The 25,595-nt window shown below is 45.2% G+C and overlaps 1 protein-coding gene across 2 annotated transcripts in view; it reads left to right on the top strand.

Moving 5' to 3' along the window:
* Positions 1 to 25,595, top strand: part of GREB1 (growth regulating estrogen receptor binding 1) — a 627,979-nt gene that overhangs the window by 436,226 nt on the left and 166,158 nt on the right. For both annotated transcript variants that reach the window (XM_069605957.1, XM_069605956.1), the window contains exon 20: positions 18,916 to 19,115. In XM_069605957.1, coding sequence (XP_069462058.1) covers positions 18,916 to 19,115 — 200 coding nt within the window. The remainder of the gene's footprint in view (positions 1 to 18,915; positions 19,116 to 25,595) is intronic.

Genomic DNA, 25,595 nt, shown 5'->3' with positions numbered 1-25,595 from the left:
AGGCGAGGCTTTTTGGCTTGGGAGACAGAGTCGACCAATGGACGAAGAAATCCTAAGAAGAACTCGGAAGAGATGCCTGCTGCAACTCCTGGACCGTTGGTTTGCCCTGCTGCTGGACTGAAGCTCCAAATCTGCCTTGACTAGAGAAGCCCTGCAAGCAGGACTTCTCCCCTTGAGTTGGTGGGACCAATCAACTCCAAAGTATGCCCGCCTGGACATCCTCTCGGAGCTGGCTATTCTTCCACTGCTGCTGCTGCTGGAACCGAAGTGCCAGGGAGAGGAACACCAGATTGTGTGCGTTGCTTTTGAGTCAGACCTGCACGCCAGGAAGATCCTCCGGACTTCCTTGAAGCAGGACTGACCAAGTCTGAGCCACCTCAACAGAGTGCTGGACCACAGATGCAAGGAAAGTCCAGAGTGGTATCCGAGAACCGCAGTGTTGCTATTTGCTGTCAGGCGCGAGGAGCTGAAACACGAAAGGACCGTCGAATCAAAGTTTGCCCATTGCTGCCGCTGACCTTCCCATTGCAGAGCAGGACTCTCTAGACGTCCTCCCTCTTGTCCCCACTACTGAAGCTCAGGGACAACAGGATCTGCAGAGCTGTAGAGCAACAGAAGCCAGCTGGAACCATTTCTTATTACCAGAGGTACTATAAAGTCTAAGAGCACTTACCTCTTGTTGTGTAGCCTTGTTTGTTCTCAGTTGAGACCTGTCTTGGTTACCTTGCAGAGTTGCTATAGCTTGGCCCCTCACAAGCCACCCAGCTTGTGACCCTTCAAGTGTTCTTTTTTCAACAAACATTCCTAAAAACATTGTGCAAGACTTTTTACCTACCTGTAAAGACGATCTTGAGCTGCCCTAGACATTGTGCAATTAACATTGAATGTCCTGGCTCCCTGAGTGATTCTTCTTTACCTTTGACTCTGTGCTTTATCTTTTCCCAGGAAAGGGTTAATTTACTGAACACTGGAAGGTTTCAAAAGTACTTACCAGTTTAGGAATTATTTGTTAACCTTTGTTTTATTCCCCTATCTAACATTTGCACCAAACTATGTATTGCTCGAAATGTACCAGTGATAAATCAATGTCCACAGTGCCCTAGCTATGTAAGTCACCTGAGGGTGTAGGAAGTGTCTGTGTGCCATCCCCAATGGGTATCATCTGATTTAGAGACACTAAGAGTGTGTTCTGAAGTGAATTTTAATTGTTACATGTTTTGCTCCCTTCTGAAGAAGGCTTATGCAACTGACTGTGAAATAAATTAATAATTGTTTAATCAAGAAACCTTGAGTTTGTTTGTTTTATTGATTTATATGGCACACCAAACCCAAGGGTATCTGGGCGCATTTACAAGGAATCACAAGTATACTTTCAGCATGGGTTACAATATTGACAACATTATTTACAATACGATACAGATATTTACAATTAATGTACTTAACATGAGGAAGATATATACATGAGTTACAAGTACGGCAGGAAATACATAAGGCATTCAGCATACATTGGCGGTCAAGGCAGTGGCTAATGTTCCAGGAGTTATATCATCCGGCTAAGGACAAGGGTATTAATGGTCATTAGTTACAAGCCAGTTTATCATGTCGCGCCTAAAGCTGTGAAATTGTTGGTCAGCTCTCGGGGGGGTTGGAGGGAGGGCATTCCTAGCTTGCGCTGCCGCGACTGGAAAGCTGCTTCCGCCTGTTTTTTTTTTTTTAAAATCTCAGGACAACCAGACAGAATTAGATGACTGTCCTTGTAGGGCGTGCAGTGGATTTTTTGGTAATTCTCTCAGATAGATAGAGAGGGGCCGCTTGGTTTAGACATTTATGCGTTAATGAAACAGTTTTCAGCATGACTTTGTCCTTAGTGGTAAGCCACTTGTTCTGTCTCCTCAGATCCGAGCTATGCTCGCTCCTTGGTATGCCAAGTGCTGTTCTGAGCCCGTTATTTTGGAGGATTTGGATTTTATTAACAATATACTTGCTCACACCCAAGTATAGCACATTACAATAATCCAAGCTAGAGAGGACAAGAGTTTATTTGAATAACTGTTACTATGAAACTCTCTGTCACAACATTACTGCTCACATCCCCTCTGGAGATAAGCCTGGCTGCTCAGCCACATACCAACCTTTGTAGTTCAGACTTATACCAAAGGTTGGGTCACTATTGCCAGGAGGTCAGGGTTATTGCAGTGCACCCAAAGGGTACTGCATACAATCTTGCCTAACGGTCGCAGTCTGAAAATCCTGCTGCTGAGGCAGGAGAAGTTTCCCCTCCTCCTCTTTCTGCTCTATCTGTCCCTGTTAATGAGGCTAGAGATAGAAGGACTTTAGTTATAGCACTTGAGTTGCAGCTGAAAAAGACCCAACTGTAAACGGAGCACAGCTGCTGGCCCTAAAATGTATCATGCGGACTCATCAGAGTAGAGAAAGAAATGTCTGTCTAGGAAAAAGAAGCAGAACGTTTTGAGCAGGATAACATCCGAGCTTATGAGCTTGAATTTAGGAAATCGGACATGGAAACAATTAAATCTAATAGTACTAGATTAGGGTCCGATTGTGGTTCTGGGTCTCTGCGTCAGCCTAAGATCCCCAAGAACCCAGTGAGTATGTATGGGAAAGGAGTGGATGTTTTTAAATGGCAGGATATTTTTGAGTTTGCCTGTGGAGTGAAGCATGTGTCTGAAGACAAGAAGATTGCAATCCTTCTTTCTCTTGTGCCTCAGAGTGCATATGATGCAAATTTGGAGTTAAGTGTAAAAGAGAGGGTGATGCATGCAAGTGTGAAAGCTGCTCTTGTATTGAGATTTTGTAATACTCCCACTCAGTATCTGAGGAGTTTTAGGGAGCACAAGAAGAAGGATGATGTTCAGTGGGTGTCATAAGTTAATGACTCTCTGAAACATATACATGGATGGGTGAACGGCTACAAGGTGTGTTCCTTTGAGAGCGTGATCAATTTAGTTATGGTTGTGCACATCATGAATGTTTGCTGCCCAGATTTGTGTCAGCTGTTAGCTGATTCCAAGGTCATTGGTCCAATGGAACAGGCCAAGATGGTTGACTTATAGGTCTCTAATAGAGTCTGCCACAATGACAATGTTACAGGTAAGACAAGCCAAAATTCAGCCTACTTATAGGTCCACAAATGAAAGGTGAGTAGACCTCTTGTGGGTGGGTCCAAAAAGAAGGATGGCACCACTAACATGATTTCCAGAAACCATGGCACTGGTGGAACTGTGGAAAAACGGACCAACCCAGAGGTTATACTAGCTCTCTTAAAAAGATCGCTGCAGTGAGTGCCTTAAGAATGGCCTCTGGGCACTGGTGTTAGGACACCGCCACCTACCTGCAGGCAGTCCTTGAGGTGTTCCCCTGGTCTTGGACGACCCTGGAGATTATACCCCCGTTACTGCTGGGGGGGTTCACGGCTGCATGGGGCACCGCCTCGCGCGGGCGCATCTCGCTGACTCTGGAACTCTGCGCATGCGCAGTCAGGTGGCGGCGCAGAGCTTGCGTTGCAAGCCTCGCTTTCGCGCCGTGGGCGGGTGCGAGGAGGCGTTGCGTGTCTGGCCTCGTTCTGGCGGGGATTTCCTTATTATGCGGTCGGGTCGGGAACTAGTCGCGTCTCAACGCGGTTTGGTTCCCGACCCGCCGCATCGCTCTGTGTGAGTCCTGACCAGCTCAGTACTCTGCTTTTCCCCTGCCCTGTTGGGTAGGGCCCCTGTCCTGCCTTCCCCTCCTGTCTTGTTAGGGGTTGTTCCCTGCTCCTGTTGCTCCTGCCCTGGTTCTGCCCCGCTCCCGATTCCTTCCTTCCCAGGTCCTGTTCTGCTCCTTGTGCCCCCTCCTTGCCTTGGGTCCTGTTCCCTTTCTGCTCCTACCTCCTAGTGGCCCTGCCTTAGGATCCCCCTCCAGTTCCTCTGCCTGATCCTGTCTGCTGTTTGCCCTTGGCTTGGGGCCCTGTCTAGCAAGTTGCCTGCATCCTCGTCCTTCTTCCTGGTTCCTACTGCTGGACCTGACATCTACCAGCCCAGTACCACCATTGCAATGGCCTTCCCTGTCAGTGCTTGCACTGTTCTGGCGCCACTTTAAGATCAAGGGAAGTGCCTCATTTGTGGCGTCAGGAGTTGGTTCCCCTTCAGCCCTGTGCCATTAGGGTGGGAGTGGGGCTGACTTTTGGCGTCATCTTTCTTCAGACTACCAACCAACCGACAGCCTGGCATCTCCTCAACGAACATCTCCTGGAAATTCAGGTACGCCATGTCCCAGGGATGTACATTTTGACATATTGAGACGCCTTACCACTTGTTCCGAATCCGAGATGGACGACGCTCAGGAACTCCGAGAAGAAATGAGGGCCTTGAGATTGGAGATGACTGCTCTACGCCAAGAGAACGTGAACCTGCGACAGATGGTCGTTCACGGAGCCGGTACCACTGAGGTTTGATGGTGATCCCAGACGCGTGGCTGAATTCTGCAATCACTGTAAAATCCATTTCATGTATCGATCCTCACAATTTAGTCAAGACAAGGCTAAGATTGGTTACATCCTGGGAAACCTGACCGGAAACGCCCTGGCATGGGTAACACCTTTGGTTGCGGCTAACAGTGCCATTCTTAGTGATTTTGGTGCATTCGAGAAGGCCTTCTTGGAGGTTTTCCAGTCTCCTAACCTAGCGGCCACAGCACAGAACCAGTTGGTGGATTTAAGACAAGGCTCAAGCAACATCATTTCCTATATTAGCCCTTTTCGCCAGATAGCCACTGATTCATTATAACCCAGAAGACACTGTTCCGGCGAGGACTGAGAGAAGACTATAAGGATGAGCTACTACATATACTGGAACCTGACACCTTACAGGCCCTCCAAGACCAGGTGCTTCGGATTGACCATCGATTGGCGGAAAGTAAGGGTGAAAGACGACGGTATGAAAGAACCTTCCCAAGACCTCCGCCGATACCCATAGGAGTAGCAGGTACCACTGAAACCGGTCCAGAACCTATGCAGTTGGGTGCAGTAAGAGGGCCAGTGACTGAAGCTGAGAAGAAGCGCCGAGGGATCTACGATTGTGTTTGTATTGTGGAGCTGCAGGTCACTTTTTAGGGACCTGTCCCCTGCGACCCTTGAGAAAGTCGGAAAACTGAAGGGCCTGTCGTGTATTGGGAAGGTTACGACGGGCCTTTCATCTGAAACTGTCCTTCCTGGTTCTGAGGCAATCCTACAACCCATGCAGCCCGTGGTCTTGATGGTATTGAAACTTGAAGTATCTTGGCAGAACAAGTCAGTGGATACGTTCGGCCTCTGGAAATTATTTGGATCTTGATTTTGCTGTCAGGAACAGCATACCTCTTCTTACCAATGAACACCTCTCATTGGTGGAAGTAATCGACGGAACTCCGTTGGCTTCTGGACCCATTCGACAACACTCTGGGCCTTTGCAGCTCCAAATCGATGGACATCAGGAAATCGTATCTCTGGATGTGATCAAGTCCCCTGCGTATCCCATCGTCCTTGGGCTACCCTGGTTATTGCAGCATAACCCCAAGATTGATTGGGGAACACGAACCCTGACTTTCAATTCCCCTCATTGTGTTCGAAATTGCTATATAGCCAGGGCTGTTCCAAAGCCCTTGACAGCTACAATGAGCATTGAAAGAGATAGAACACCCAGGGTCTGCTTGCTGGAATCAGTTCCGTCGGAATATGCTGCGTTTCAAGATGTGTTTTCAGAACCCAGGGACATACCATTACCTCCCCATAGGTCTTGTGATTGTTCCATCGAGTTGTTACCTGACATGGTCATCCCGCACGGAAAGGTGTATTCTTTGACTCCCAACGAGAGAGTGACACTTCATGAATACCTGGAGGAATGTCTGCGCAAGGGACACATAACTCCTTCCAAGTCCCCAGCAGGATTCCCGCTGTTTTTTGTTAAAAAGAAAGAAGGTTCTTTGCATCCATGTGTGGACTACAGACAGCTGAACGACATCACACGGAAGGACAGGTACCCCCTTCCCTTGATCCGAGACATCATAGAATCTCTGCGTACAACACGTATCTTCTCCAAGTTGGATCTCCGTGGGGCCTATCATTTGGTACGGGTTAAACCTGGAGACGAATGGAAAACAGCTTTTAAAACACCATAAGGGCATTACAAATATCGGGTAATGCCATTTGGCCTGTGTAATGCCCCAGCCATCTTCCAGCGGTTCATGGATGGGATATTCTCGGACTTGATCGGAATCTCTGTCTGGGTTTACCTCAATGACATTTTGGTGTTTTCTTCTTGTCTGAAGGACCATGTCTCCCATGTGACAGAAGTTCTCAGTCGACTGTCCTCAAACCATCTTTATGCCAAGGCCGAGAAATGCCTTTTTCATCAGGACAGTATTGAGTTTCTCGGTTATGTAATCAGCTGTTCCGGCATTCAGATGGATCCCGCTAAAGCACAAGCTATTCTTGAGTGGAGTCTGCCTCACGACGTGAAGTCCTTGCAACGTTTCTTGGGATTCGTTAATTTTTATCGACGATTCATTCCTCGCTTTTCCCAGTTGTCCGCCCCCTTGACACGTTTAACAAGCAGCAAGGTGCCATTCGTATGGGAGTCTGAGGCCACAGCGGCATTCAGGAGACTTAAGGAAGCTTTCAGCACTTCTCCTATCTTGCATCACCCAGATGAACAAAAACCATTAATTGTGGAGGCTGACGCGTCCAACTTTGCCGTAGGATCTGTGCTACTACAAAGGGACCAAGGGTCAGGGATGGAATTCCCCGTGGCGTACTACTCCCGCAAGTTGAATTCCAGCGAGTGCAACTATGCAGTCGTCGAGAAGGAGCTCCTGGCCATAAAGACAGCATTTGAAGAATGGCGACACCATTTATTGGGTGGAAAGTATCCAGTAGATGCTCGTACTGATCACCGCAACCTGCAGTATCTCCGTTCCTTGCAGTGTCGGACCTCCCGCCAGGCAAGATAGGCCTTCTTCTTTTCGCATTACGATTTCACCATTACTTACATTCCCAGCTCTCAGAATCTGAAAGCGGATGCACTTTCCCGCTCTCTCGAAGACGACATTGAACAAGACCATCTAGACCAGTCTCTTCTCGCCTCAAAGCATTATCTGTTGTACGTCTCATCTTTTCTGCGTTCTGTTGCTCGAGACACCTTGGCCAGCCCTGAACGGATAACATTGATGGAACTACCTCTTATCAGAGAAAAGGATGGGATGCTTTACTACGATAACAGATTGTATATTCCCACTGCTCCACTACAGTCTGCTATCTTACGGGGATTCCATGATTCCAAGATCAGAGGACATCGAGGCATTCGATCCACCCAAGAACTGATAGCAAGACAATTCTGGTGGCCAGGGTGGGCTAGCCAGACCAAGCATTATGTGGAGAGCTGTCCTGTTTGCGCTCAGGCAGAGACACCATGAAGGAGACCTTTGGGACTTCTGAAACCCATAGAAACGCCACCCTATCCTTGGCATGACATTGCTACTGACTTCATTGTAGATCTCCCTCTGTCTGAAAACAACACTTGTATCATGGTTGTCATTGACTGTTTCACCAAGATCGCCCATTTCATCCCTTTTTCCAGGATCCCTACTGCGGTTCAGATGGCACAAGCATTTTTTCACGAACTCTACCGTTTGCATGGGCTTCCTGAGAAAATCCTTACCGATCGTGGATCACAGTACATTTCATCTTTCTGGAGTCAACTATGCCGCCACCTTGATGTACGGCGGGCCCTTTGTTCTGGATACCACCCACAGACTAATGGCCAGACTGAGCGTACAAAGCAAACGTTGAAGCAGTACCTGCGCTGTTACGCCAACGCCACCCAAACCAATTGGTCAGCTCATCTAGATCTAGCTGAGGTGGCTTACAACAACGCGGTACATTCAGCTACCGGAATTAGTCCCTATCAATGTACTTTCGGATTACATCCCAAGCTTTTGCCACTTTGTCCGGTCCAGCCCAGTGCCGTGCCTTCAGCTGATTTGCTTGTGACCAAGATCCAGGAATTCCATGCCTTGGCTACGAATGTCCTTGCTGAGGCTCGCAAACGCATGAAGGATCAGGCAGAAAGGCGGCGGAGCCTTGAACCCGCTTTCCAGGTGGGGGATCAGGTATGGCTTTCCTCCAAAAACTTACCGGTATATAACTTGCCCACTTAACTTGCTCCCCGCTACTTTGGGCTTTTCAGGATTTTTAAGCAGATCTCGTCTGTGGCATTTCAGTTACAGTTGCCATCTTCCTGGCGGGTCCATCCCGTTTTCCATGTTTCTTTGCTGAAGCTTTACCTACCTGATCCCTATGGTCGTTCTGGATCTCGTCCCTCCACTATTGATGTGGAGGGAAAAGGTTCAGGAGATTTGTGATTCGCGTGTCCGACGGGGAGTGCTCCAGTTTTTGGTGGATTGGAAGGGCTATCCTGCCTCTGATCGGACCTGGGAACCCCAGAGTGATGTGCATGCCCCCCCGTCTGGTTCGCAAATTCTTTCTTCGCCATCCCTGGAAGCCTGGGGCTCCTGGTCTTTCTGGAAGGGGGCATAGTGTTAGGACACCGCCACCTACCTGCAGGCAGACCTTGAGGGCCCCCCCTGGTCTTGGATGACCCTGGAGATTATACCCCCGTTACCGCTGGGGGGGTTCACGGCTGCATGGGGCACCGCCTCGCGCGGGCGCATCTCGCCGACTCCGGAACTCTGCGCATGCGCAGTCAGGCGGCAGCGCCGAGCTTGCATTGCAAACCTCGCTTTCGCACTGTGGGCGCGCGCGAGGAGGCGTTGCGTGTCTGGCCTCGTTCTGGCGGGGACTTCCTTATTATGCGGTCGGGTCGGGAACTAGTCGCGTCTCAACGCGGTTTGGTTCCCGACCCGCCGCATCGCTCTGTGTGAGTCCTGACCAGCTCAGTACTCTGCTTTTCCCCTGCCCTGTTGGGTAGGGCCCCTGTCCTGCCTTCCCCTCCTGTCTTGTTAGGGGTTGTTCCCTGCTCCTGTTGCTCCTTCCCTGGTTCTGCCCCGCTCCCGATTCCTTCCTTCCCAGGTCCTGTTCTGCTCCTTGTGCCCCCTCCTTGCCTTGGGTCCTGCTCCCTGTCTGCTCCTACCTCCTAGTGGCCCTGCCTTGGGGTCCCCCTCCAATTCCTCTGCCTGATCCTGTCTGCTGTTTGCCATTGGCTTGGGGCCCTGTCTAGCAAGTTGCCTGCATCCTCGTCCTTCTTCCTGGTTCCTACTGCTGGACCTGACATCTACCAGCCCAGTACCACCGTTGGAACGGCCTTCCCCGTCAGTGCTTGCACTGTTCTGGCGCCACATTAAGATCCAGATAAGTGCCTCATTTGTGGCGTCAGGAGTTGGTTCCCCTTCAGCCCTGTGCCATTAGGGCTGGAGTTGGGCTGATTTTTGGCGTCATCTTTCTTCGGACTACCAACCAACCGACAGCCTGGCATCTCCTCAACAAACATCTCCTGGAAATTCAGGTACGCCACGTCCCAGGGACGTACATTTTTACAACTGGAAGATATGCACTTGAGCGCACATCCCAGAGAGGTTTTCAGGTTCTCTTAAAGTGGGGGTTGGCAGTAAGTGCCAGGTTGTGATTCCTCCCATTACTCAGCATTATGTCCATGCCATTATAAAGGGGGACCAACACACCACTAGAACTGGGGACACTGTAGCTAGTTAGACTGTTGTTGATGTTACTTTACTTGGGCCAGAGGTCCTAGCGAATAGTTCACTGCAGGCCACTAAGGTATCTAGTGGCCCACTAAAGACTTTCCCTACTGTAAACATTTCCCTTCAGATAGCTAATAGGAAGTTAATTCTCCCTATTAGTATCTAAGAAAATGTCCCTAGCAAAGATTTGCTTGGGAATGACTTGGAAGAGAAATGTATCTTTTAAAGCACCACTCTCATCCCAAGAGTTGTGAAGTTAAATTCCACACCTACCACGCTTCAACTTACTTGGGAGGTCTTCCCTAAGTTTAGTAAATTCCACAGGTCCAAAAGAAGACGATGAACTAGTTCATCCCCTAAGTCTTTAGTGGTTAAGACCTTTATTCCACCTGCTCCTACATGGGAGGCACAGGGGTATTCCCAAAAGGCTGAGCAAGCCTGTACAGAAGTTCCACTGGGCCATTAGACCCTTCTGTGATGGTTCTGCAGTAAACCCTATCCCAAATTCAGAGGATCAAAAGTCCTCTGAGGGTCTTTGGGAACCACTACCTCTCACAAGAGAAACACAACTCCAAAGGGTAGATGTAGAACCTTTAGCCTGCAAATACTGGCCCACAACAAAGATAGTCAGGGACTCCCAAAAGTTACTCTTCCTTTACTGGGCTTTAACTAATAGGCAAGTGATTTACCCCATAGGTATAGTCTTGGGAGGGCATGAGTTAAGATAAGCTTTTTGCCATACATTTTTCTGGATCACCGAATTCTGTTTCTTCTTCTGCTGAAGGCCCCCTGCCATTGTAACCTTTTAACCTTACTTGAGATATATGGTATGGGATCACCACTTATTCACCCGGTCACAGGGGCTCCTCTCAGGCACCCTGTTTTTGCCCTAAGGTGATTACATCACCCTACATTGGTTTTAGGGAACAAGTTGGTGGGAGCTGTGTTTCAGTCTTGGTTTCACCAGTGGCTGAAGCTCTTTTGCCGTATCGGTAGCTCAATATACTTTTTTGGCAGCCATTGGGGCACCATTGCATTTTTTAAATCCTGCTCCCGGCTCCCTTTATTTAGGGCAACCATGAGGTGGCTTTATAATGGCAGTTCTGAGCATGTGGTCTCTTCGTGAACCAACATAGCAGCATCCATATTGGTTTAAACTGGCTTAGGCCACTGTTGATCGGTTAGCTCTGCCTCTCACTTCCTGTGGGGGTAATCTAGGCTAAGTGGCAGCTCTGTTTAACATTGGGTCCTATATTTCCTATTGGGAACACAACCAAATCTGGCCTTCCATCCCGGTTACCCAATTTGAAGACTTTCCCTCTCATTATTTTCTATAAAAGAGTGAATCCTGGTTGAAACAGCTGAAATCCTCCATTACCCCCAGGGTACAACCTGTACATTGTGGTACCCTCAATCACTTTTGAACTTTCTCTTTGTGGTGTACCCTAATAGGCAGTTTAATGAGCTAACTGTGTCCTTTGAGACTTTGTGGACCCAGATTATGGACCGGTTACCTTCATCAACACTTCACTTTCTTTTTTTTAAAGGTAATATTTTATTGGTTTTTATGACATTCTTAACAATGTCCGGCTAGCCACCGGATTAACAAGACATAATGATAGCAACATTGCAAAAATGTCTGCTTCCCTTGCTCCTCTACTCCTTCCCCTCAGGAGTACTCCAGTTAACAGTCAAATTAAACAGAGTGATGCAAGTGACATACGGAGTTGATGAATCGAACATACAATTTAGGGTATTTTTCTAGGTTCAAGGCCTTCACTCGCCTCAGGCATGATAGAGAGTTAAAGTCATCTTGCTTGTGATTCATCAAAGGCGTCCAAGCAGCCATGAAAGATAACTGAGCGTCCCTAAGGTTAGACGTACGTTTTGCCATGCACAATATGGTCCAAGCTTTGTCAAGCCATAGGTGCGTTGTAGGAGGTGCGGCTCTCCTCTCCTCCATAGCTGAAGAATGGACTGATTGGCAGCTATTAAGAGATGGGCCATAAGCTTAATTTCGTGACAAGTGTGAGATGGTATCAGGGACTCATTACGGCCCAGGACGCACAGTTAGGGATCCTCTGGTACATCCACCTTTAATATATCCTTTAGCTGAGACCACAACTCCAACCAGAAATCCTGTATCGCAGGGCACCCCCCCACAGAACATGCAGCAGAGTACTCTCCCCATCACACCCCCTCTAACACATTTTAGAGTTGTTAGGATGACAATAATGAAGCCGCTGGGGGTTTTATACCATCTAGCAAGTATCTTAGATTGGTTTTCAGCCAGATGGGGGCATTCATTTTAGAAACCTCTGGATATTTATGTTGTATACGAATTGTTCGTTTTACAACTGTTCGAATGACAATTGACCTTTTCACAATTGACCGAATTGTGAAGGCCAATTGTACCATATATGTGGGGGGAAACCCCCCACAACCTCCCACCCAATGCCAAACACCCAACACATATATATATATATATATATATATATATATATATATATATATATATATATATATATAACCAAACCGATATATATATATATATATATATACATATATATATATATATATATATATATATTTGAAATGTGAACGGCATCCACAGAAAACTCCACAAAAAACTGTCCAAACGAGCAGCACTCCACAACAAGTGTTCCATTAATATAAAAATACACGGAAAGCCAGTAGCAAACACTGCGACTTCGGTTGTAATGTGTAAAACAACCTTTATTTCATTTTGCAGTGTTTAAAAAAAGGAATATTCAAGCCTGACGGCAGCCTGACGCGTTTCACCACACCCTAGTGGCTTGTTCACAGTCACTCATCACCTGCAGGGAGTTAATTTTTATAAAAAACACACCCACCTCAGTGAATGACAAAAAGAAGGTGACTTCTAAGCCAAAGCTAACAGTAGTTAGCCATATTGGTTTGGGCTGTTGGTTCGTGTAGCTGACAATGCAAAGCTATGTTTTTCAAATAAAGCATGACTTTAAAACCCTAGTGGTATGCATACAAATCATGGCGTTGCAGTATTATGTTTTGGGATACGCAGATATGTATAGTAACACAGTTGATTGGGAAACAAAATTATAATTCTTAGACATCCATATCAACATTTTCAAAACGTAATGTTATCGAATTTGCAAGTATGTGAAAAAAGGCAGCGAAATGTGTACAATCTTCTCTTCTCTGTAAGAGTACCTGGACAATGATAACATGCTCTTATATAATCTTGTAAAGACTATTCCTGAAGCGAGGTAGTTCTTATAAATACTTGACACCCACATAATTTGGATGTATGTACATGATAACGGTTTCGCGTTACATAGTAATTGTTAAAAGAGTGTAAAGTGCATAGTGCTTGTGTGCAAAAAAATGCGTTCCTGTGATAAAAATACTTTCACAGTGAAAAGAGAAATAATGTCATATTATAAAATGCACAGTGCATATTTTTTGACATTTTCTAAAATACTTCAATATGTTAAAAAAGTTTATCTCTTGTATAATATAACGCTAAACACAAAAATATCTAGCAATATCACATAGTGGTTATCTGTCTCTAATAGTACTTTTACTATGGTAAATTTCTTTATATGTTATCAATTGTGTATTAACCATGTCTTCAACATAGTGATGTTGCACGGTAGGTTAAAGAAAAGAAGGTGTTCTAAGATACCTAATGCAAACTCTAAATAAGGAATGTCACAATCCCTAATCGAGCCTATGTTCATAATCAAAAGACAATAAATAGTCTGACAGATATGTCGAAGTTCCCTCATTCTAATACTATACTGCAATCAATGAGTCATAAAAAGAAAAGCCACGTTTATAACTTTCCACGACCAGTTCAGGATTTAGATCAAATTTCAAGTCACCCCAAGGAAAATACAAGATTAAAAGTGATAAGTAAAAAAGGAACAAATAGAAACACACCAATAAATCAAACATATAAAGTTACTATATAAGGTTATACACATATATGTGGGCTACTTGGAGTCTCATATCCTATTCAATGTAATGTCCCCAGGAAGGTGTAAAGCTCCTCATCAATGTTTTGGCCCAGAGGCGTCTTACTCTCAAAGTCTAAAATATATTTAGTCTCTTCTTGAGGGAGTATTTTCTCATTGTCTATGCCTCTGGGACCAGAAATAACCTTATGTATGCCGAAGAACGTAAGATAAGCCGGGTCAGCATTATGTATTTCTGAAAAATGTTTGGCCATGGGGTAAGAACAGTCCTTGTTAACAATGGCTCTCACATGTTGCAAGATACATACTTTCAACTTGCATTTTGTGCTTCCCACGTACCATTTTAGACATGAGCACATCAAAGCGTACACCACCAGTTCCGATTCACATGTGATTCTGTTGTTAATGAAAACCGGATGTTTCAATATAGGATGTTCATAACTTTTGCAATTCTTTGCATATTTGCAAATCTTGCATCGAGTACACTTAAAGAAGCCAGCACAGCCGTATAGCTTTTCACCAACCGGTCTTTGATGGAGGCACTTTTGCGATAGGTGATATCAGGATAGCCTATATCTTTATCAGCTTTTAGTACATTCCAGTACTTATTAACTATCCGCTTGATGATACTGGCATGGCTTCCAAATGTTAAAATTAGTCTGGTGGTGTTTTGTTCCTCTTCTTTTGCTAGGTCCTTCTTTGATGTTGTTAACATTGTATGTCTGTTCATTTCTCGGACCTTTAGATATGCCCTTTCAATAACTTTTTTTGGGTACTGTTGCTGTAGGAAGTTATGAGCCGTTACCCTGCTGGCTAGATCAAAGTCCTGAATTTTGCTACAATTCCATCTGATACGGATAAATTCTCCATACGGAATACTCCATAGAAGAGTCTTGGGATGGGCACTGTGCGAGTGTAGTGGGACGTTTGCACCTGTGATTTTTCTGTAAAGGCAGGGCTCAATTTTTTGCTCCTCAATTTTCACTTCCACGTCCAGAAATATAATAGATGTGCGGTTGTGTTGTTCCGTAAATTTGAGATTTACATTGTTGATGTTAAGTACTTTCAGAAATTCACACCACAGCTCTGCGGAGCCGTCCCAAATTACAAACAAATTGTCGATGTAGCGAAGCCACAACACAATTTTTTCGCTATATTTTTCGTTGATTTCAGCCCATACTGTAGTTTTTTCCCAGTATCCCATCATTAAGTTCGCATATGATGGTGCGAAGGTCGTGCCCATCGCAGTCCCTTGCGTTTGGCGGAAAATCTCATTGTTGAAAATGAAAACATTATTCTTCAAGCATATGTCGATCATTTCTAAAATCATCTTAGAGTGCTGTAGATGATTTAATGATCTTGTGTTGAGGAAGTATTGGCAAGCAGAAATCCCGTCTTGATGTTTTATAGACGTATAAAGAGACACGACATCCATGGTTGCCAACAAATAGGTCGGTTCCCAGGGAATTTCGTCGATTTTCAACAAGAAATCCGTTGTGTCCCTAATATATGACGGTAGTGTGGTAACAAAAGTACAAAGAACCTCGTCTATAAATTGTGACATATTCTCCAAGAGTGATCCACACAATGTCACAATGGGTCAGCCAGGTGGTTTGAGAGGGTTCTTATGAATCTTAGGGAGGAAGTAGATGGTCGGAATTATAGAGTTCTTGGAAAATAAGAATTTCGCCATTTCTTCCTCAAGAATATCTGCCTTTTGCCATCTGGTTACGAAAGTCCATACATCATTTTCCAATTGCTTAATGGGATTAATTCTTTGTCGTTCATAGCATTTCAGATCATTCAATTGTTTATAAGCTTCAGTGATGTAGTCTCGTTTATTCATGTTAACTATATTACAACCCTTATCAGCTGCTTTTATGATATATTTATCTAGCTTAGCAATCTCAGTTAATACTTTCTTTTGTTTTTTCGACAGGTTGCTTTTGGGTTGTCTATGAGTTTTTCTTCTCTCTTCTTTTAATTCATCTATGACTACATTCGCAAAAGCTTTGATGTGGCTATTCTGAGCATTTAACGGATTAAATTTTGATTTGCATCGGAGCTTACTAGTAGATGGCCAGTCTGTGCAAATCCCCAGTCTTTGTAAATTAGTATCAAACTCGCTGTTTTCCGCATGACTCTCCTGTTCTAGATCATCTAGAATTATCAGGGTATCCATTTCCGCAATTGTGATTTCTGTCTTTCCCTCCAAAATGTCTTTTGGTTTCTTCTTATACATAAAAGTGTCAAAAAACCTCTTGAGTCGTAGTTTGCGAATAAATCTGTCCAAATCTATCCTAGTTTCCACATAATTAAAACCGGCAAGTGGACAGAAATTCAGCCCCAGTTTCAAAATGTGTTCCTCTTCTGTGGTAAGAACATGATCAGATAGGTTGATAATCTGTTGTTTTTAGTGGCATCTCTGACTTGACTAGTCATTTTCCAGAGCGCAGCGATCTTGATGGCGGTGAGTTGTCTAAATTTGTTGCCCCTCTGCCCCCTCCTCGTTTTTTTCTTCCACCTTGTCCTCGACCCTTGGTGTTTGCGGCCCCCACTCTGGCTTTTTTGTTTTTTGTTCGTCCATCTTGGCACAACAGTCTCATTTCCTCAAAAAAATTCCGGCGTATGATTGGCTGATCTTCTTCGCCTTCAGTCACGTCTGACTCCGAAGTAGAGGCTGCGGATTCTTGAGGATTAGTATTTTCAGCCAAAGGGGCCACTAGTACTTCCTTTGCCTTCTGTCGAATTTGATCAAATCTATGTGCAAAGGTATAGACTCGACCTTGCTCATAATCACCTTTATCCCTTAGGAATTTCTGTTGCTTCCTTAATTTTATTTCTTCCTCATAGGACTGTAGTCCTGTCTCAATGCTTGTATGAAGCTTTTTTCCTTCTTCTGTTTCTTTAACTGTTTTCAATTTTCCTTCCAAATCTGCAATCTGTTGCAAAATTCTCTCTCGATCGTTGCCTGCATATTTGACCAACAACTGTAAAAATGTTTTGGAACAATGATTAGTTGCATCGCCCCATTCCTGCAACATTACCGGATCTTGTTCCTCAAATGATGGTATGGTGAGGATACGTAACCCACGTGGTATTCTCCCCACATCTAGATAATTTTGTAAAGAGTGCTCTTCCCACCATTTGGAGATCTCTTTTTTCTGCAACTTTTCTAGGTCTTTCAGCAAAGTTATTTCATTATTGTCCTTTGTTTTATTTATTTTAGGTAAATCCTTTTGTTTGACTGTTGGTAAAGTTTCATTGAACAGTGAAGTTGCCTGTTCTTTCCTTGCTGCCTCTCTGCTGGCCTGGGAAGCCATAATAGGTAGAGTTTAAAATCCACTCTTTTATGCCAATGGTATCCGTGAAAAAATGTCAAATTAATTTATTTATTTTGCTGATGGAACACTATTCACATCCAAATGGGTGGTGGTCGCTAAATAGTACTTTCAAGTCACTGTACTGCGACCCGCTTCGGTCAATTGTGAAAAGGTCAATTGTGACCCTTTAAATTCAGTCAATTGTTCATTCGAACAATTGTAAACGAACAATTTGGGTAATACCAGTATTTAAGCGCGTTATAAATACGCAACTAAGACAACGATAAAAAAACTATTACGCAAAAAAAACATTCCTATAACTGTGCCTTGATGCCTGCGGGCTGTGTGGGCGCTTTAAAAATGCTAAAATAAATAAATAAATAACTAAATAACATAGACATTTCCCCACTATAAATCTTTCCCAATCATCCAAAGTCAATGGGAGGCCCATTTCTCGTTCCCGTTCATCACAATAGGATCTGCGATTGGGAGTGGATAAAGTATTGATTGATTTATAGAGGCTAGAGATGAGCCCTTTGGAGTCTGCCGACGCTTGAAACACCACTTTTAATGACGACAGCTGTCTGGCTGCTGGTTTCAAATTGGATGGCTGCAGAACCCAATGCCTGGCCTGTGAGTATCTAAATCGGTCTGCTTCCTCTAATCCCAGAGACACCTTACAGTCTTCAAATCACCGGATCTTACCGTTTAAGAATAGGCCTCGCACCTTTCTTGCTCCCCCATCCAACCATCAAATAAATCCCTCACCCACTTTCCCCAGCGTGAAATGGGGAGGGGAAGGTAATGGGTCCCTTCAATTTGCACACACTGTCCCAAGAATCCAGAGAGGACCGTGTTAAATGGTTAACGTAGAGGCTCTGTGCCCGACCTTGTCGGGGTACCCAGGGTTGAGCCCATAAGTGATGCCCCTCTACCGCCTGCTCCAAGCACTTCACTTTTTAACAAGATATAAAGTATATTTTTCATATACGTGTGTGTGTGTGTGAAACAAAAACAAATGTAAGCATTGCCTGTTGATCTGGTCCGATAACCCCAAGCCCTAAACTTAAGGCTGGGACATTCCCCCAAGCATCTGCTAACGTCCAAAGCAAGCTTTTAAAAACATGCAACAAAAGAGCTGGCTTTATTGGAGAAAAAATACCTTATCTGCTGCTAGTTGAATATGGATAATAACTGCTATTTTCCTCTCTGGTTAACGTTGTTCCTTATGACGTCCTGCCATCTCACAGTCCAGTGTTTTCTCTGCCTACCTGACTTAACAACAAGCACTTGCACGGCATGCAGTGTAAGTGCGGACAAGTACAGTCGGCAATTGAGGCCAAACTGATATTTTCTTTTGTGGTTGAATGTTGTTCCTCTTGCTATCCTGCCATCTCGCAGTCGTGTGTTTGTTCCGCCTACCTGACCTGACTACAAGTACTAGCACGCTGCACAGAGCACAAGCGTAGTGTAAGCGCAGATAAGTGCAGTCGGCAGTCAGCTGCAACCAGAGTTACAGCATATTTTCTGATTACCCAACGAGCTGGGTGAAATTCTACTCAAGGTAGGGCTATTTTTTACTATACTTGCCTGCCTTAAAGAAAGTACGCAGCACAGACAGAGGTATGGAGCCCAGTTCTAATAGTCCAAATTTGGTAATTGAGGCACTGAACTTGGACTTACCCGTAAATAGAGGAGCTAATTCCTTATTGGAGTCACAACCTAAAATCACAATAAATTACATGAGAGAGTAGGAAAAAGGGTCTCGCTCTCTCGAGGTAAAAAAAAATCAAGCACTGAAAATCCAGCAAAGTTGCTGGGGGTCTCTAAGGTGGAAGGAATTAGCACATTTCTGAGAATTCTCCCTAACACGTTTGCTAAAGTTGGGGACTATGCTCTTTCCTTACTGGTTATTTGCTCTTTTGCAGCTCTTTAAGGTACTGTGACCTCCGTTTGGTGAATTCATCCCCTTTAGTGAGGACAACCTTGGAACAAGAGCTTGGCTTGGCATCCTACTTTGTTAGCTCCAGCGTACCGAGTGATAGGGGGGCTGCAAGCGATGTGCTGGAGAGTGATCCAGAGAAACTGAGCAGCACTGACAACGAGGACGAAGAATTAGTCACTGAGGGTAAGTGCGCGTGTCTACATTTCAGTACACGATGCTCCCTGTTGATCAATGAATGGATCCAAAAATGTTTGTGTTGATAAATTGAATAATACAAATGCAACGTGCCCTTTTTTAATATATATGTTTATGTGGATGTTTTGTCTGGCGCTACATAGCGCCAAATGGCTTCAAAGTGCATGTCTTATTTATATTTAAATGACATACTCTGCATAATACAGTTTCATGGCCTTATTAAGATGTATTGTTTAGTTAAATAACGTAAACATGTGAGTGTTTCCTCAGTGTCTCACTATTTGAACCGAAGTAATACTTACATTAAGCTGTGCAGAGGCAAGAAAATATGTTTTGAAAGAGCAAATTGCAGGAACTTCTCAAGACGGGAACGAAAGTATTAACGCTGCTAAAGTACTGCCGCCTTTTGTGCTATCATTATTCTTGCATGTGAAGTAAGGTAAAGTCTTGAGAAGGTCACAGGGGAGGCGGTGCCGGAGATGTCGCTTGAACACTCATGATGATGCAGAGATGCAGGCATCTCTTTCAGGTTCCTCTGGCGGTGGTTCTCATCTCCCCCGCTGACATGACTGCTCATTTCAAGCACTGTCATGTTGTATGAAGCTGGGCTGTAATTCCCATCTCTGTGTCCTTCTTAACATTCATCTCACGTACTCCAGTCAGTTCAGGACCTAGATTCACGAACCATGCCTTTTTATAAGCACCCTAGACAGTGCTATTGCTTTTTGTTGCAGGAGCCACGTAAAGTACCTTTAATATGTTTGTTCAACTCTTCACAAGTGCAGAATCTCTTATACTCAGATATGTGCGCACTGGGTGTGGTACAAGGATCCGTTGTAATCGTGAGGACATCATTTGGAATATGCAGGAAGAGTGGAAGCAGGAGCATTGGAGAAGTAGATTGCTGGAATGAGACAAGGCCATGAAGCAATGTGTGTGGCTGTTAGTTTCTTGCAGTGTTAGAATTTCTCAGGTCCTTACAACTTGATTAAGCGTGTACTTCTATCCCCCAAGAAAGCGTTATTATGATACTGAGCTAAACTGGGGCTATATTGTGAACCGAGGCTGGAAAGAGAATGAACCTCTGAAAAGATGAGACTCTTGTTGGCATGGCAATGGTTAGAGGCAGTCCTTCTCTTACAGCACCACTGTGACGCCTTCTCGCATATTGTGGTGAAATGTGGGTATATGTTCTGAAAATGCAAAAGGTGGTTAGGGTGTTTGAAATCAATCAATACTTTGGAAGCCCATATCCTCTCTAAGCCCAGGCCTAACCGGTTTGGTGGTCTGAGTGGCCCTGATCTTCCCTGCTGAATGGTTCACTGCTACTATCATTCCCTATTCTTCCTTCGAATGCCTTGTCTGCGGGCTTGGTGTCTCTCCTGTCCTCTCGCTGACTCTTGCCACCATCTACAGGACCCCTGTCTGGTATCCATCTTCTTTTCAGAATGGACCAACCTCACCTCCACCTCCAAGCTTCCTTCCTCTGAGACTTCAGTATTCACCTTGATTCTCCTGATGCGGCCTCTGAACTCTTCCGCAGCCTCTGTGACTCTGTTTCCTGAATGATTCTTCCCTCTGGTCTGATGCACTCAGCCAGAAACACCTTGAATGCTCTCCTCTCAGCAGACATCCCCATCTCCAACCCTCACACTACACCCCTCTCCTAGTCTGACCAAGCCCTCCTGTCCACTTACCTTGATCTCTTGGGTCCCCCATCTCAGCCTCTGCCCGCACAACCAGTCTCCTTCTCCGTCATTCAACCAATGAATCGAGTGTCTGTTGCCGGTTTTGCTGCCACATTCATTCCCTCTCCCACTCTGGCAACTGATTCTCACACCGACACAGCCCATGATAGCCTTCACCTCTCCATCTCCAACACTCTGTACATCCTTTCCCCTGTCATGAGGATCCACATGAAGCCTGCCTCCAAACGCAACACCTGGTATGATTCCGACCTAGCCTCTGAAACCCAAGCGCAGAGTTGCTGAGCAGAAGTGGCAGGCCTCGAGCACATCCTCTGACAGACTGGCCTGCCGCCTGCTTCAAAGGCTTTAAAGACTCTCCATCCTCTCGAAGAAGAAAGCCTATACCAAAGCCTGCATCTGCGGGGCCACTAACAACACGGCTGAACTGTTCAAAATCTGCTAAGAACTCATCAATCCTTTTGCAGTTTCCACCTCTCCTCTGCCATCCCAGCCCTTCTGCACTGCACTGTCCTCCCACTTCATAACCAAAACCTAGACCATTCTGCCCTCATTCTCTTCTGCACCCCTCCCTTCTTCCTCACCCGCTCTCAGGCATCCTTTGCCCCCCATCCCCTTCCCTCCAACTCACTTATTTCTCGCCGATACCTCCCGATGAGATCTCTACACAAGTCGTCTCTATGAAAGTCTCCTCCAAACAGGTGCTCCCCTGCTCCTGCAGAACTATCAAGGATAGCATTGCATCCCTTGCTACAGTCATGGCTGATTTCTGCAATCACTACTTTGCCACTGGCTCCTTTTCGCACCCCTCAAGCACTCCCTTGTGCACCTGTTAGGGATAATTCTCATAAATGTGCTAATTCCCTTCACCTTAGAGACCCACAGCAACTTTGCTGGATTTTCAGAACTTGACTTTTTTTACCTGGAGAGAGTGTGAGCCTTTTTTCACACTCTCATGTATTTTGATGTGTGTTTTACTCTTGTCTTCTTTGATTATGGAGTTTTAGACAACTCCATAGGCATCATATTTTCATGTGTGTTACACAGCACCCTCAGTGCACTGACACAGGGAGGCCTTTTAGGCTGTCCCAAGGTTAAGATACCTTCTCTGGGATAAACTACTGTTTCCCAGAGAAAGTGAAGTTAAATTGACTTTACTAGTCTTTTTAAATTCCTAGACCCAGCACCCCCTATCTTACAATAGAGTGCTGGAGGGGTTACCTTGTATCCCCTATGTCTAGAAACTCATGTAGCAGTCCAATGCTACCCTTTCCTCTCAAAATGGCTGGTGGCAGTGGTTTTACAACAAACTACCATGATTTCTCCCGACCGTGAACACCGGTAGCATAAAATCGCGGGAGCCACGTTTTTCAAGATGGCATCTGAGCCTCCTTTGTTTAAACGGGTCCCGGTCTTCTTTTTTCACCATTTCTTTTTGGAAAGGTCCTTCTAGAGTTTGTCTATGCGCGCCAAACTGGGTTTGGTCCCTTTGTTCCTACGCCTTTGGCATGCTTCAGGACTGAAGACCGCCTCTGGCGCATGAGTGTCTGGGTTGGGCAGGAAGTGATGGAGGTGCCCGAAACTCCCTGTGCCTAGTCTCCTAGGAGACCCAAGTTCACTCTGGCATGATTGGCTGGCTGACTGTCCGGCAAGGACAGCCACTGTGCTGGGTGAGTGGCAGCTAGGCTCGAATGAATGGGAGAAAACTGTTTAAAAGGCGAGTCTCTTGGGTTGGAAGGCAGAGTCGATCACTGGAACGAAAGAACCGAAGACGAGCTGGAAGAGGACGGCTGCTGCAACTCCTGGACCGTTGGTTTGTCCGGTGAAGCCCTGCTGCAGGTCCGAATCGCCAAGTTCATCTCGACAGAGAAGCCCTTCAAGGACGACTTCTTCCTTTTGAGTTGGTGGGACCAATGAACTCGTAAGCCACCTGGATACCATTCTCGGAGCTGGTTTTATTTTCCTCAGAGTGCTGCAGGAAACCGAATAGCCAGGGAGAAGGACACCAGTTTGTGTGCTTGACGACAGCTACCGGAATTGGAAGATTTGACAGTTTGCCAGCTTTGTGACAAGTCCCCGTGCAGTGCAGGTGTCCCCCAACGTCCTCCATCTTGTCCCCATGACTGAGGCTCAGGAACAGCAAGATCTTCAGGAATTACCAGGAACAGAAGTCCTCAGCTGCATCTTTTTCTTCAAAATAAGGTACTGTGAAAGCATTAGTGCCCGTCCGAGAGAACTTACCTCTCACTGCGAAAGTGCGTGGAACTTTGGCAACTTGCAGGCCTAGTCAGCTTGTGACCTGACTTATGAAACTTTCTTCTATGAACTACTCCAGCGAACCATGGCAAAGTCTTTTCCGTTTAACTACCAGAACCGTTTCTACTATACAAGATTCTAGCCCATTGACTTTGGCCTACCTAGTGCATTGGAACAACTGCTCTGGTGAACTCAAACTATTTGCACTGTTGAAGAATAATTCTACTATTCGTTTTATTAACTTATGCCTTTTTGCTCCTACTTCAAATGCTGTGAATGCCATTTTGCTCCTCCTTCAAAGTAGTTTAAATGCCTCAGAACCAGATAATGTGAAGTATTGCAGTATATTTTTTTGTGATAATGATTGCCTCCTTTTTAATGTTTTCTAACTGACAGTGTAATAAATTAATAAGTGTTTTACCAGGAAACCTTGCTTATAAGAGTCTATTTCAATACTTGTGGTGATTGTAGACCTCTGGGAAACATCCTTACAGCTCACATTCCCTCTTGAGATAAGCCTGGCTGCTCAGCTCGCTACCAAAAACTGTGTCGTACAGACTTATACCAAAGGTTGGTTTTGCTTACACCTGTAGTCATAGTTGTGTGTAGTGGTCCCAGAGGGTACTGCATGCAAACTTTGCCTATCAGCACCCTCTCCCCAAAAAGCCTTCTGCTGACCCCTCCTGCCTGGCTAACTACCACCGTCCATTACCCCCTTCCTGGGAAAACCCTTGGAGAAGCTGCTCATCTCCTAGCTGATCCAACACACTGAATCTGTTGGTTGTCTCCACGGCCACCAGTCTGGCTTCAGAGCTGCCAGAGGCACGGAAACGGCACTCCTGAACACCCGTGAAGTCTTGCTCTCAAATCTTGATTCCTACTCTCCTTCCGTTCTCATCCTTCTTGATCTTTCTTCTGCCTTTGATATGGTCAATCATGCCACTGTTATAAATAGGCTCTGTGATACCCTCGGCATCAAGGACCTAGCTCTGGACTGGTTGACCTCCTTCCTCTCTGTTAGGTAAGATTTTCATAGCAATGATAAATCGTCCTGACCTGTGTCAACCCCCGAACATTTTGCTTTTACTGGTGGATTATGTTTCCCTATACCTCAGTGAGTGGGAACCTTTTTCCACAATCACAGAATCTTTTCCTCTTTTTATGGGTGTCATTTTTAAAACTCTGCATAGTGTCTTTTTAATTTTATCCTCTTTGACAACTTTTGGTATATACCTTTTTATTGTTGCAGTGTTTCCCTTGGGGCTCCCCTTTAACTTTCTCTGGCTAACCTTGTGAGAACTACAGTTCCCAAAGGTAGAACGGATCTTTGGATCCCTTTTACATTTTGTTAGGTGAAACCAGCACACCCCACCTTATGTGGAGTGCTGGGCAGATACAATGTATCCCCTTTCTCCTTTGAACTGTAACATTTATGTTACAGGGACAAGCTTACCTTTAATGGCTCATAGCAATGAACCTTTTTCCTAATTTGGTGCACCTTTACCGCAAGCTGTTTTCCCAGCTGCTATAAAGGCACCTGACCTGGATATCCCAGCCCCTTCAATGAGTAGCAATTACCCTTGAGATGGATGGGGATGCAGATTTTATTCAATCATCAATAATCGAGACGACTCAGGTAGTTTGGCAAAAGGAAATCTGTTTTAATATCAACTATCTAAAACAGGGAGTGCAGCGCACATCAGTACTCGCTCGAACCTCTTACTCAACAAATCTTACAAAAAACTGAGGTTATATTAGGTAAAATCATCATCAGTGACTTATTGACCTGAGTCATTACCAACGTCATCCTATGTGGAAAACTACAAAAACCTACTGAGGGAAGTGATAGGCTCTACGTGAGTATCTAAGTATAAGATCCATATCAGTATAGAACAGTGAAGGAAAGTGATAGGGTACTTAACATCAGGTGAGGCAACGAAGCCCTCCCCTTAAAATGGCCACCATGAACCTCACTAAATGAACAACGTCCCATTGTGTACACAAACTATAGGACCCTTGATTACAAGCACAACCAGTCTCCTTCTCCGTCATTCAACCAATGAATCGAGTGTCTGTTGCCACTTTTGCTGCCACATCTCATTCAAATGGCCATCATATTTTCTTGTGTGCAGGTACGTTTTTTTCAATGGGTACCTTGCCTCCCAGATCTTCCTAGGTATTGGTACTTTCACTGGTACTGCACAGAGTCCATACTCTGCTCTTTGTTCAACTACTCCGTATATGTCTCATACTCTGGGTTACAATAGACAGGTATTATGGGTGGGGCAGTTGGAGCTCGGGTACTTGACTCCTCCTCTGCACTCCCCCATCTGGGCAATTCATCGACCACTTTCTCATCATCCTGTACATCCAGGCATCCTCTTCTGAAAAAGAGCTTTTTAGGGACCCATATCTTACCTTACTCCATGTCATGAGCATGCATTGTCCACTTGGACTGCAATAGATGGTGTCCAGTTGAAGACTCGAAAGCAAAAGGGTCGAATGC

This window comes from Ambystoma mexicanum, chromosome 4p (assembly GCF_040938575.1).
Source record: "Ambystoma mexicanum isolate Mex_15411 chromosome 4p, UKY_AmexF1_1, whole genome shotgun sequence".
Classification (NCBI taxonomy): Eukaryota; Metazoa; Chordata; class Amphibia; order Caudata; family Ambystomatidae; genus Ambystoma; species Ambystoma mexicanum.
The sequence above is the reverse complement of the archived record's forward strand: the minus strand, read 5'-3'. Positions and strand labels throughout refer to the sequence as shown.